The sequence below is a fragment of the Rhinolophus sinicus genome, chromosome 17 (genome assembly GCF_057876585.1).
Source record: "Rhinolophus sinicus isolate RSI-liver-muscle chromosome 17, RSI-T2T, whole genome shotgun sequence".
In the NCBI taxonomy this organism is placed as follows: domain Eukaryota; kingdom Metazoa; phylum Chordata; class Mammalia; order Chiroptera; family Rhinolophidae; genus Rhinolophus; species Rhinolophus sinicus.
The window spans coordinates 74,069,801-74,082,950 of record NC_142517.1 but is presented as its reverse complement, the minus strand read 5'-3'; the positions used below and the strand labels follow the sequence as shown (position 1 = coordinate 74,082,950).

Sequence of the window (13,150 nt, the reverse complement as noted above, 5' to 3'; positions counted from 1 at the left end):
ATGTTATTAGAATGAGGAAGTTGGACAAACATTTGTGTCCCTTCCAGCTCTCACACTTTTTGATTGTGTAATAAACATAGTTGATTGAGAGATATGCTTTGACTTGTTTCGATTTTGTAGGTAGTGCAACACGAACATTTAAAAGCAGTATGTGAGTGAATGGCAGTGTGTACATGAGCAGAATGTACTGTGATGTGGGCATGCGTGTGAACACTGTGTAGGCAGGAGTTGGTGAGAAGCATTTCCTTGCAGGAAAACTATTCAGAGAGGTGTGACATTAATCAATTCCAAAATGATCGCGGTGACGAAATTTCTTCAAAAATGGTAGACCAGTCTGTTTCTCAATTAATCTGAAATGTGAGCTCCTTGTACATTTAAAATATGTTGTGTAATGGATTTATCAAGAAAGGGAAAAGCAAAGCAATATCATTGTGGTTAAACCTGAAAGGACTAATTCTAATATTATTTCTTCAGTGTTGCAGCTTACAAACAATCTTGATTCATGAAAAGCCCTGCCACCCAAACATTTGGTTAAGTTCTGTGAAAAGATGAACCAACAGGGCACGAAATACAGTGTTCCAAGTGACACATGTTATTAGACATCTCAGCATGTGGGAAAATAATTATTTTAATTGCTGTGATTTTATTGAGTTGTTGAGCAAGCTACCATGGAACATAAAAATTTCTTATGCGCTGTTCAGGGAAATTTGAATCCAGAATAAATGATTAGCCTCGTTGCTATGTAATTAATGCTCACATAAGTCTTCAGGAATTGACTACTATTAAAGACAGGATTTTAACTATGTAGAACATCTGGAAAATTTAAAATCAATTCCAAAAACCTACACGATTATAAATGTTTAAATGGCTTTCCATGAGCATAACAATAATTAACAGTAAAACTTTCCCATTAAATTGCCTTATATCTTTACATAGTCATACTTATATGGTAAAATAAGCAATTATCTGCAACCTCAGAGGGAACTGCATTAGCTTCCTATAATTAAACACTTGAGTTTGTTTTTGGATTGCTGTTTTTGGATAACATGCAGCCTATCCCAAGTATATTGTTTGCCTTTTCTTAAATACTGCCAATTTACAAACCCAGTAGGTGGCCACTTTTAAGAGGAGGAAATATTATAATATTTTCATAACAGGAACTCCCTTACCAGTTACTTAATTAGGTTCCCAATGTTTACCATTGAGGTGCTGTAATGAAATCTTGTTAAGGTGGCCCCCTGCAATCTACTGTAAGTGGAAACCATAACTGGATCTTCACCTTGCAACGGGTCTTGTTTAGCTTTGTTTTTATAAAATGTTGTCTTGTTTCTAGTGCAAAGTGTGGAATATTCAACTACTTTCACAATTATTATACGGTTGCTTTCTAGTTATAAGTGATGCTTGTTTCAACTTATTAGCTAAATGGTTTTGAAATTACAAGACAGTGCAGTTAGTAATTGTGCTGATGTTTTTTCTGTTAATAGTGCAGCCTAATTGGCATGCCAGTTTAATAAACAAAATCTTATTCAGTGGCTTCTATGTACCAGGTATTGTGGTGGTTGCTAGTGATAAGTATGGGCTCAGTTCCTCAAGGCCCCCATCAGGAAACCATTTTTAAAAGTGTTTTATATGTGTAACCTTTTCATTAAAAACCCCCAATTTGAAATGTGTTCTCTTTATGAGGAACAAGACATATTCTTTCAGCGTAGTTGGAATGTGAATGTGAATACTTACATGATACTCACCAGTATCTATTGTCATTTTCAGTTGAGTGAGGAGTACTTAGTTTTTTCCTTTCTGTTTTTGTTTTTAAAAGAAACATATTCTCAAGCAACGGTGAGTGATAATTAATACCACTTTAGAGAGATATTTTATTTTTTACCTGCTAGAATTTTCTCTGACCCTTTTCCTTGCTCCTGCTTATCTTCTATTAGTGCATCTGATGAGAGAATCACCTGTTTGGGGATTTGTTTTCTGTTTCTTGAATTGTTGCCCAGTACTAATTTGCATTGTTGAAAAAAATGATTGAAGGAGGGTTTCATGTTCTCTGATGAATCTCATTAGAGCAATCATTGGTTATAAGTCATTTAAAAATACTATCCTAAAGCTATAACCCGGGTTGCTTTCGTAAATCCAGCCCTGTGTGTGATGGTGCAGTGTTGCGGCTGTTCACAGGCTCTCATTTCTGACTGTGACCGCCTGCTAGGGAGCTTACTTAGGGACCCCACCACTTTGCAGGGATTTGATAGTAAAACCAAATATTTGGACTTCGTGTTTCACACATTTCCTTGTTCTGAGACCTTTCGTGTTCCTGTGTTTTAGACATCAGGACTTTTACTGTATTTTAAAAAATATTTAAGTGTTTATCTTGGAAGCAATAACAATCCATTTTTGAATATTGCTCTATTTTGTCCAGGGTCCTTTTATAAACATTTAATTTACTTAAACCTCAGATTAATCCCATGAGGTAGTTATTATTTTGCAAAAGCTAAAGTGAAGGATACTGAGGCCCAGAAAAGTTAAGTGACTTATCCAAGGAAGCAAGTTAGCAGTAGGAGAGCTGGGTTCTCAGACTTGACCTTTCCTCTTTCACCCTCGTATAATGTGCTTTCTGCCTGCCACTGAGAAGACGTACAGCTGTCTCAATTTATGATGTTACGCGTTCGTTCATTCACTTCCCTGCAGAGTTACAAAATTTTGAAATGTGTTATATCTCTTTTTAAAATATCAGATAATTTCCTGTGTAATATCTCCTCCAAATTCTAGTCGATTTTATTTTATGATTAACATTTCACATATTTGCACCAGAATTATCTGTCTTTATCTTATCGACACTCCCAGGTTTCCGTATTACTAAACCTCACCAGGATCACCCTTCCCTTTCTCTCTGTTGAGAAGATCTAGACAATGATATTAGTTAGAAATACTCTGGACTTTTAGATGGCACATCCCTGCCCCCATTAAAACAAACAATTGGAGAACCATTATTCAGTGTATCTTTCATTACCATTAAGGTGCTTTTTAAGATCAAATTTCCATTCTTATAAATGATCTGGAAAAGTAACGTTGAGACTCAATTTTTAAAAGATTATCATAGTAAAGTAATGTCTACTGGTATATAACCATGCCTTTGTCATGTATGAAGCAGGCAAAATACTGTGACAGAGGGTATGTATTTGATACCATTACTGAAGAACAATGATTGATTACTATTGGTAATGAAATGTGGTGGGTGGGGGAGGAGAAGAGGGAGCCAGTATTTACTGAGCACCTTGTGTAAGTCTGTAACTGTGTCTGTGAAGTAGATTCACTTAGGTTGTCTAATGGATTGTAGATTTGGAGAAAAAACTTGGAAGCCATGAGGTGAATTTCATTTCAATGGGAAGTTTTGAAGATCAGTATTTTAGTTACAAGATAAGACCGGTTGCCCCCATGATTGGTGTTCTCAGTGGGTAATGAGCTTCCCCGCCCACCCCCAGCTTGAACAGTCCTGCCCTGAGGATGCGGATGGGTGGGGCCTATCTCTTTGGCCCTTTCAATCCTGTCATAATGGATTTTTGCCCACACAGTTTTCACTCACACCATTTGCTTTCTACTATATACAGTCTTCCCTCATTGCTCCTGTCCTCAGCCTTCTCTGTAATCCCTTCCCTAACAACCTCATCACAAATAACTAAGCCTTTCTGTTGTCTCTCACGGCTGAATCACAGCAAGTAACTGGTGAGGGGCCCATTTCCAAGGACAGATAGACATCCTCACACCCTGAGGCTCTTCCTGCCTCTGCCCTCGCTTGGGGTTGGTCGTACATTGCTTGTGTTGACCTGTGTGTCTTTACATGAATTTAATGGCATCTCCATCGAAGCTGTAAACTCCTTCAAGACAAAGGCTGTATGATGTTCTTTTCTCTAGCTCCCACATTCTTAAATCTTTTGCTCAACATATACTTGATGGAGCTAATGAATATTGTCTTGGTATTGATCATCAGTCGAGTTTAAGATTCTGCAAGGTTAATATTGTGATACTGTGACAGCATATTGACCCTCATTGTGATTTCTCAGTTACCATTTTCCATAAAACCCCATGCACTCCAGGCCTTTTTCTTGCCCTTTGATCTTCAACCCATCGATAGATTCCCTTTTTAGACTCTTTGCAAAACCATTTTTCATGCCTGAGTCAGGGGAAGGCTTTCATGGACCATCTATAAAAAGAAGTAATATATTTATGTGGCTGATTGTGGATTGTAATGAATTTGAAGGCAGAGATTCCAATTTATACTCTTCATCCCCAGTATCTGCCATCTAATCCACGCTGACAGAGGACTGAGATGGAGATGGGGAGGTGGAATATAAGCAAGAGAAAGAAATGTTCTGGTCAGGGATTGTCACTGCTTTATGTTGTTACCAGCACAGCTCCACATTATAAGTTAGTTTAAGCTGGGCTTGGTTAGTATCATCAGTACTTTAAAATTAGTTGATGCTGGTAATAACTCATTCATAAGGATGACAGTACATTCATTTTCACTACACGTATTGATTTTCACCTAGCAAATTCCTAAATGACTCCTAGCAAAGGATGTGATATCTTAATGGGAGAGAACTTACCTAGCAGATCAACATTGCAAGGGAGGAAGGAGATGCCTAAGCAGCAGCAGAAAGCGAGTGCTAGGGACATCTGGCCAGCATCTTTTACAACTGGAACTTCTTATAAAACTACCCCCTTTTATTCTCATGACAAATATGTTAATTAATTTGTTTGTAAGTCTTTCGTCACTTTATGGAGTGGTGACCTTTGTCCAAATGACTGTTCATCTGACAAACCCAGCCTATGTGCCTTTTACTGGAACACAATAATGATGCATGTGTCTGCTGCTTCCATTTTCACCTCACCCTGCCATTTGTCACTTTCCACCTCCAGACGGCAGGCAAGACTATTTGTCTGCCTCAACTTAACATGTAAATCCCTCCTCCATGCACATGTAGGCTAGGGTGTCTCTTCGGTCACATTTGATATCAGCAGATATATTCTGCTGTGTGATTCTAGTTTGGCTCTGGCCTTGTGTCCCATTTTTTGTAAGAAAAGTAGAACCGTCTTACAGTTTTTTATGCTTACTTTCCTCTAAATGTAGCTATGTATCAATATGCAGATGTACAGCTTTTAGTTTTTTTAAAAAAAGGTTATTTAGAAAATTTGAGTTAAGGTAACTAGGGGATAATTCTAAACCATTGACTATTAACATTACATTATCTACAGTACCATTTTCATTTATATGATGTAAAGTGAAGTGCTGGGAAAGGTTTGTTATTTGGATTACATATACGTTCTTTACACCAAGGATAAAGGAACCTTTTTTCCTACTGGGGTAAATAAAAAGCTGTTTGGAGCTTATACTTAGTTAATTTCAAACACAAAGTAACTGTTTTAAAAGGCAAGCTCACAGGATAGAAAGAATTGTATTACTAGAGTATCCAGCAGTAATAACATAATAGTTGAAGAATACATGGAAAATACAATTTATCATATGACATAACTTTTGGCAATATATAATGAATAGCAATAAATATTATTTATTTATTTTGTCAGGAAAAGGGGATGAAGTGGCAGAGTTGGGAGAAATGGCTATAGGACAAAGCCACAGAAAGATAAAGGAGAAGGGAAAATATTGTCAGTGAAGACTGAAACCTCCAAATAAAGACATAACGTCTGTGATAGATTAATTGCAACATCGCACGTTACAGTTCTTAACACATACATGCATGTTGGTGATTTCATGTGCTCATTACAGAACCCTGGGATGTTGGCAGGTGCAGTTATATTGTATAGATAGAGAAACTGAGGCTGAGAAAAGGTGAACAACTTGCTTAATGTCCACAACTAGCTAATAGCATAGATGAGTTTTGAACCCAGGTCACCGGACTCTGAGCCTCGACATAGCCCTGCATCTCCAGACAACTGAAAAGTTATTCATCACTCTGCCCTCCCTTGTTCCCCTTCTCCTAGTCTCCATCTTGATTCATTTATCCCACAACTGATTTCTTTACTGTTAAGTTTGCCTGCATTTGCCTTACTAGTACATCAAAGCACAGATTTAATTTTTACTGTACTTACCAAATTAAGCAGTGAGCAGAACCTGATTACTGGCCTTGGTATGAAGTCACACTTTGTTTTGTGTACCTGATACCTACTTTGAAATAGGTGCCACGCTGCCACTGTTTACAGTAACCCCAGGCATTTATTTGGCTGTTGTTCTCACTCTATGAAGGCAAAAACTGAAGGCTGAGGCCCAGACTCTTACATTCTCAATTCTTGGTCTCTATCTTTGGTCACCGTAGCCCCAAATGGAAGTGCTAGGGTTTGAACTCTGGTTTTTTGGTCTTCAAAGCCCTTGCCTCTATCTATGACAAATAACTCCCTCTCTCCACCAAGGTCAGACAGCTTTTTGGATACTGAAAACAATTGAGGGTTAAAAGATAAAAAGTTTGCTGCCTTTGTACCCTCATCCCACAAAGGAACTTTTAGTAGATAAATTCATGTCCTGTCTCTGAAGCCCTGTGCTGACATTGTCATTCTTCTACAAGAAAAGCCACTGAAGTTACCGAAAATGTCTTTCTTCATTCATTATCTACATGGTTGGGCTGACGTGAAGGCAATTAGAACTTTTTTCAATCTGTGTGTTAATTAAAATCTGTTATCTATTCTTTATTTATAGTATAAAGATGCATTTATGAAAGCAAATCCTGGCTACAAATGGTGTCCTACCACAAACAAGCCTGTGAAATCCCCAACACCCTCTGTCAATCCACGAAAGAAACTATGGGCCTTCCCATCTGACTCTTCACGAGACTTGCCAAGCCCCAAGAAAGCAAAGACTGAAGAAATGCCTCAGCTTAACTTTGGAATGGCCGGTGAGTTGAGACACTATTTCTGCCTGTTCTTTAAGGACAGACAGGGCAATGCATTTCAGCAGTACTTTTATCAAATAATACAGAGAGAGAGAGAAGCAAAATATGTGACCAAAAGGAAATAATGGCAAGTATACCTTAAAGCTTTGGAACATGGCATACATTGAATGAGTATATATAATTAAAAAAAGGTGGATAGACCAATTTCTGACATTGACATTCTGGAGAAGCAGGCAGTAGTGTGGAGAACGTCAGAAGCTCAGGGAATTTTACAAGGTAACCAAATAGCTTACACACGTACACACTATTAAGCTATCCCAGTAAAACACCTTAGTTATCATGCATATTTAAGAAAAATACAGTTATGTAGGTCATCTGAGGATCTGCAACAGCGAGGGCAAGAATATGAACAACTCCATCCCAAACCTGAGATGGATCCTGACATCTGTTTCTTAGAGGGAATTCCCATCCTACCCCTTCTCCTGCCCCCATTCCTATATGGACCAAGCCCATTGCAAATTCCAGGAGGTCCCATTTGTTATGGCACCTCTAATACTCTTGGGGTAGTAAGGAATGCTAAAACATTTATAACCATGAAATAAAGTGTTTATATTCACCTTGTAAGTGGCTCTGTCTTCCCTGACTATTGCAATGCCGTAATCAGGAGAGGAATTTCCCAGGATGAAATGGAGAGATTGGGCAGGGTGGAAGAGTGAAGTTGATGTTGAGCTGTAAGGTTCCTATTTCATTATTACAAGCAAATTTTCTTCAAAATGAGAGCATCGAATCATTGGTAATATGGAAAGCTTGAACAATATTGTGATGATGCTTCATTTTTTTTAAGGGCCAGTAGGCCTAATGAGATTTAATAGTTCAGTGTGTGATTCATAGTATAAAAAAGTATGTAGTGGTGTCATATATAAACCTAAGAAATGCAGTCTAATATAATGGTGGCATTCTGGGAGAACAAAGTCTTCAATTGTTACCTAGTATAGTTAATTTGTAGTATAGTTAATTTTAGGTGAGCTACCAAACTGATGCTTTTGCATATTCCAGAAGAATCAAAAGAGAGATCTATCTTTGTTTTAGCTGTTATTTTGTATAATTTTACTTCTAACCACTTGCTGGTAGTCTTGGTGAGCTCCTGGATTTACCAGATTATGTTAGTTGGAGTGTTTCATAAAATATTTCATTATCAAGACCAAAAAAGAATATATGGATGATTGGCTTCTAACTGAATTCCTTTGATTATCATTTATCTTCCACTGCTTTTTCTCCCAATTCTAAATCTAGGTCAGTCTGTGTAGGTTTTTTTTGCATAGAATGGCTCTTCACAAACCAAAAATAATTACATTTTAACTATAGAAAGCTATGAAAGACGTCTGTTTGTAGCACTGTTTCTGACAGTTTATTAATCTACCTTTTGTACTTAAATTGAAAATGGAACTTAGACTTCGACCAAGATATTTACAGGTCAGCTCTTAAAAGCCATGTTCTTCAAAGCCAAATACAGGAAAGTACAAAACAGTTTCCTTGCATTTATCTCATTATATAAGGACCTGCTGTGGATGTTGGAAATCCATGATCAGAGCCCTGCTAAGATAGTGCATAAGTGTATAACATTGGTCTGATACTTCTAGTTATGTTGCTTTTCAGTACAATGAAAGAAAATTAATTTGCTTTTGATTAAAACATGATGCCTAGCTCTTTGAATCTAGGGGATACTGTAGGGCTTTTAGAGGCCAGTTTATGCTTTTCCTCAACATGGAATCTCATTTTTTGTTTTGTTTTCCCCATAGTCCTGTCACATGACCTTTTGCTGTTTTGAGTAACCTCAAAGCACTCAGATATATGATTTCCAAGAAAGGAAAGCTGTGTAAAATTTAATTTAGCATAAGCCCTGTTGGTGAAAGGAAAGCATGCTCTTTATATATCTCTTTATGTATTTTTGATATTTCTAAATAACACTGTATAAATATAAATTAATATAAAGGTTGATGGTAATTTCTTGGTTTGTGTTTTAGTAGTTATACAGCAAATTTCTTGCAAAGTCACATTGGTATATAACGTAAATAAAATTATTATATAAGTGTGTTCCTATTTTAGTTTATAATTGGAACGAACACATTTTTGTCTTCATTGAAAAGTGAGGGCAGGCTCGGTGGCTCAGGTGGTTGGAGTGCTGTGCTTGTAACACTGAGGTCACCGGTTTGGTTCCCACATGGGCTAGTGGGCTGCGCCCTTTACAGCTAAGATTGTGAACAACAGCTCTCCCTGGGGCTGGGCTGCCGTGAGCAGCCGGAGGTTGGCATGAGCTGCCGTGGGCTGCTGTGGGCTACCATGTGCTGCCATGAGCAGCCGGTGCCAGCGTGAGTGGCCGGCAGCCGGCGAGAGCTGCCCTGAGCTGCTGTGAGTGGCCGACTGATGACCGGTGACCTATTGCCTCAGCCTAGGTGGAGCGCAAGGCTCATAAAACCAGCATGGGCCAGGGAACTGTGTCCTACACAACTAGACTGAGAAACAATGGCTTGAACCAGAGTGGGGAGGGGAGGAGGCAAAAGAAAGGGGGAAAAATTTTAAGAAAAGTGATCATCCAATCCGCCTGACCTCTAAAATGACAGCTACAATAGTGTTAAGCTGCCCAAATAGCCAAGTTAAACTTTTACTTTCTGCTAAATTCATTCCCCCCTCCTGATTTTTGTTTTTAAATAGTTTTAGGTGTCAGTTTTAACAGCCACAATAGGTTTTAACTTGAATGTTTAATTAAGGATGGAATCTTAACAACAAAGAGTCTTGTTTCATCAAATCACATTGTTCCTGTGAGTTCTGTATGTGTGTCTTCTATGTGACTATCTTTTAACATTGAGCTGTTTCTTGACCACCTGATCGTTTGGTGACATATTTTCCTCTTTCATAACCTCTTTATTTTTAACTACCTCAGATTCTTTTTTCAATTTTTTTATAAATTTGACTGTATAAGGTGTGGTCAGTTGCTTCAGCATTCTCGAGATAGATTGTATATAAAGATATACTTAAGGGCAAAGCTTTAAACAAAAATGAAAAAAGGAAAAGAAAAGAAACTCCTAAATGTCTTTAGGCAACAGTATGTACAGAGATTCCTAAAATTAAAAACACGTTTATTGAAGACCTATATGCACTAGGATAGGCTCAATTTGTTTTTGAAAATTTTAAAGGAAGATTATTCAAACAAAGCCCACTAGATTTTGGAAAATTTCTCTGTTCTCTAGTTCCTCTGGTAGCCTGGCTCTTTTTATCAGCCCTGATTTCACGTGGCAGAAATAACAATTTGGGAATAATAATCTCAGATGTCTTAGAAGACAAACATAAGCACTCTTTGTTTGAAAAGATAATCCATCTAAAATCTCCATGCAGTAAGGACAGAAGCATCACAGTAGGAGATAACGCATATTATAAACATCTGGTATTGAAGAACAGATTACACTGGCATAGGGACAACAGTGGTATTTAAAAGGCTGACAAACGTATGATACGAAGTGCACATATGCCAGATTATTGCTACATAAAGAGTTTTGAAAGTTTTCTAGAAAAAGTTATATGTGGTTCTCTTGCATTTCTAATTGCTAGTCTTTGTGAGTATTGTTTTTTTTGGTCTCTGTGTGGATTATCCATACTTCATGGTTGTAAATTGATGATTATTTGTTTTATTTAGATCCTACTCAAATGGGAGGCCTGAGCATGCTGCTTTTAGCTGGAGAACATGCTCTTGGCACCTCAGAGGTAAGCCAGTCCCTCATCCTTCTTCACTCTCCTCATGCTGGGGGTCGAGAGCACAAACATTTGTATTCTGTTCACAGTGTTAGTTCTGCAGTTTCACTGTTTACAGCTCATGAACAAACTTGACGTTTATTGTTTTCATTAAGATCTATATGTGCATTATATTGTGCCTTCAGGGTAACAGAAGTGGTATAAATAAGCCCAAGAGGACACAAACACAAGTTAGGTGCAGATTTTGAGGTTCCATGAGCCGAGGAGTAAGAAATGGCAATGTACAGACAATTAGCATTTGCCATGGCTGTGTAATGTCCTATAATTCATTCATCTCTATTCGTAACATTCCCTACTTTGTAATGTTCTCATTTAAACTTGCTAGTGAAAAGATGAGAGTTAAAAAAGTATGAAACTCTCAGTTTCTTTGGTACCTGAATAAATACAAACTCCTATTTTAGAAAATCAGGAAACATGGCAATCCAAGATTGTTTTATTCTTTAAAATGGAAAATGAAAAAGACCCAGGCCCTCATGACCTTGGTTTCAGGATTTTTGTATTCCCTTCTGTAGTTGTCAGTCCGCTTTAGCGAAGCATTTTTAGGTATGGTTTTGATGGGCAGGTAGTAGCAGTTAACCATGCATAGTTTACATTTGTGGAATTCTTCTATTTTCCAGACCCATTTAACAGAGACCAGATGAATTAACCTGCAGGTCATGTTATTTTACCACAGTTACGTACCTGAAATGGAAGTTTTTCCATCTCCAACCACAGTCACTGTTTAGGGCAAAATAGCAGTCAGCTGAGTTTTATTGCAGATTTTATATATACATATATATGACTTTTTTTCCTTTATTTGTTTTAAATCGTGAGTGTGCCGTGCAAATTACAGTTGAAGCCTGTTTAAATAAATAATAATTTTAGAATCTACTGTATAAGAAATTCACATCACAAAAGGCCTTTGCTGTATATAGTTTACATTTGAGATCTATAGTAGTTGACCACGTGTCCAATTTAACTTAAGTATTTTGATTCCATTTAGTTCAGTGGACCAAACAGTGTGTAAGTTGGTGGACTGGTACCGTGTTTCCCCAAAAATAAGACCAGGTCTTGTATTAATTTTTGTTCCAAAAGACGCATTAGGGCTTATGTTCAGATGATGTCATCCTGAAAAATCATGCTAGGGCTTATTTTCCAGTTAGGTCTTATTTTCGGGGAAACACAGTAGTTATTTACATTGTACTAATCTTTAGCTGAAAAAAAGTCAACATGTCACTGTGTGCCTTTGTATACTCATTATTCAGCATGTTTATACCTCCTAACATAACTGCATTCTCGGGCATCATTTTACTTTCTAACACATGGCAGCTACCTAATAATAGTCAGACTAACTCTCACTTGGGTGTAGAGTATCCCAAGCATGTTCTGAAAGGTGAATGTTGGAATAATAATGCACACTTGACCTTTCAACACAATCTGACTCATGATTTCCAACAATGCACTGCACTTGTATTATGAAAGTCAGCATTCTCTTTTCAAACAGATTAGAGTATAATGATGTTTTTCTTCCCAACATCTATTAGCATTCTTTTGAACTTTCAGGAACAAATGTAAACCAATAAACGTCTATAGAACTTACAGACAGATGAAAATGCTAGTCAAACAAAAGAATGCTTTTTTTTACCCCCCTTAAAGTTCAACTTGGGCCTTTTTCAGTGAGAAGTTCTCTCCCCACTTCTGATGACAGGGGACCATTTTGAGAATCTCAAGCTAAAGAAACAAAGAAAGCTCAATGGCTTAAAGAAGTTAATCATATAGGAGAAGGGAATCTGATAAGGAACAAATTGCCAGCAGTTAGGTCTTTAAGAATCACTTCTAAAGAATACAACTTTTTTATATGTACTTGCACTTACAAATGATTTATTTCTTGTTGCTTTAGAAAAGGAAGTATTTGATGAAGTGACAAGATATCATATATTCAGTGCAATCATGTGATAGGGGAAGTGAGGAATGGAAATACAACATAAACTAAGGTGGTTAGTAAGAAAGATCCTTGGGAGAGTACCTGGATAGATATTCTATTATAATATTTAGCATAAATCATTTTGAACAACTGCTGCTTTTATTAGGAAAAATTCAACAGCCATTCACGGTCACTTTGTTACCATTTTGGGAAGGATGTTTGAGGTGTTTATCAAAATGAAGTTAGCTTTTGACAATGTAAATTAAAACCAGACTTGTTTAAGAAAAAGAATACAACTTTTTCTTCATCATCCCTACTTCTCATATCAGAGCTATTAAGGTCGTTATTGAAAATAATCTTGAGATAGTAAATTGATAAAGCAGTGACAGTTGTATAAAATAATGCTGTCTCTAAATATAGAGAGTTCATGCCATAGGTATCAATAGACTACATTTAGCATCGGATTTCCTGTTCAAAGTCACATTCCCAGTACGTAGACATGGTCATAGAATGGGACTTATCTACATGGGCAGATGATGAA

The 13,150-nt window shown here is 37.2% G+C and overlaps 1 protein-coding gene across 29 annotated transcripts in view; it reads left to right on the top strand.

Annotated features, from left to right (window-relative positions):
• BBX (BBX high mobility group box domain containing) overlaps positions 1-13,150 on the top strand; it is a 245,215-nt gene that overhangs the window by 163,532 nt on the left and 68,533 nt on the right. For all 29 annotated transcript variants that reach the window (XM_074332306.2, XM_074332334.2, XM_074332388.2 and 26 more), the window contains 2 exons: positions 6,707-6,902; positions 10,591-10,658. In XM_074332306.2, coding sequence (XP_074188407.1) covers positions 6,707-6,902; positions 10,591-10,658 — 264 coding nt within the window. The remainder of the gene's footprint in view (positions 1-6,706; positions 6,903-10,590; positions 10,659-13,150) is intronic.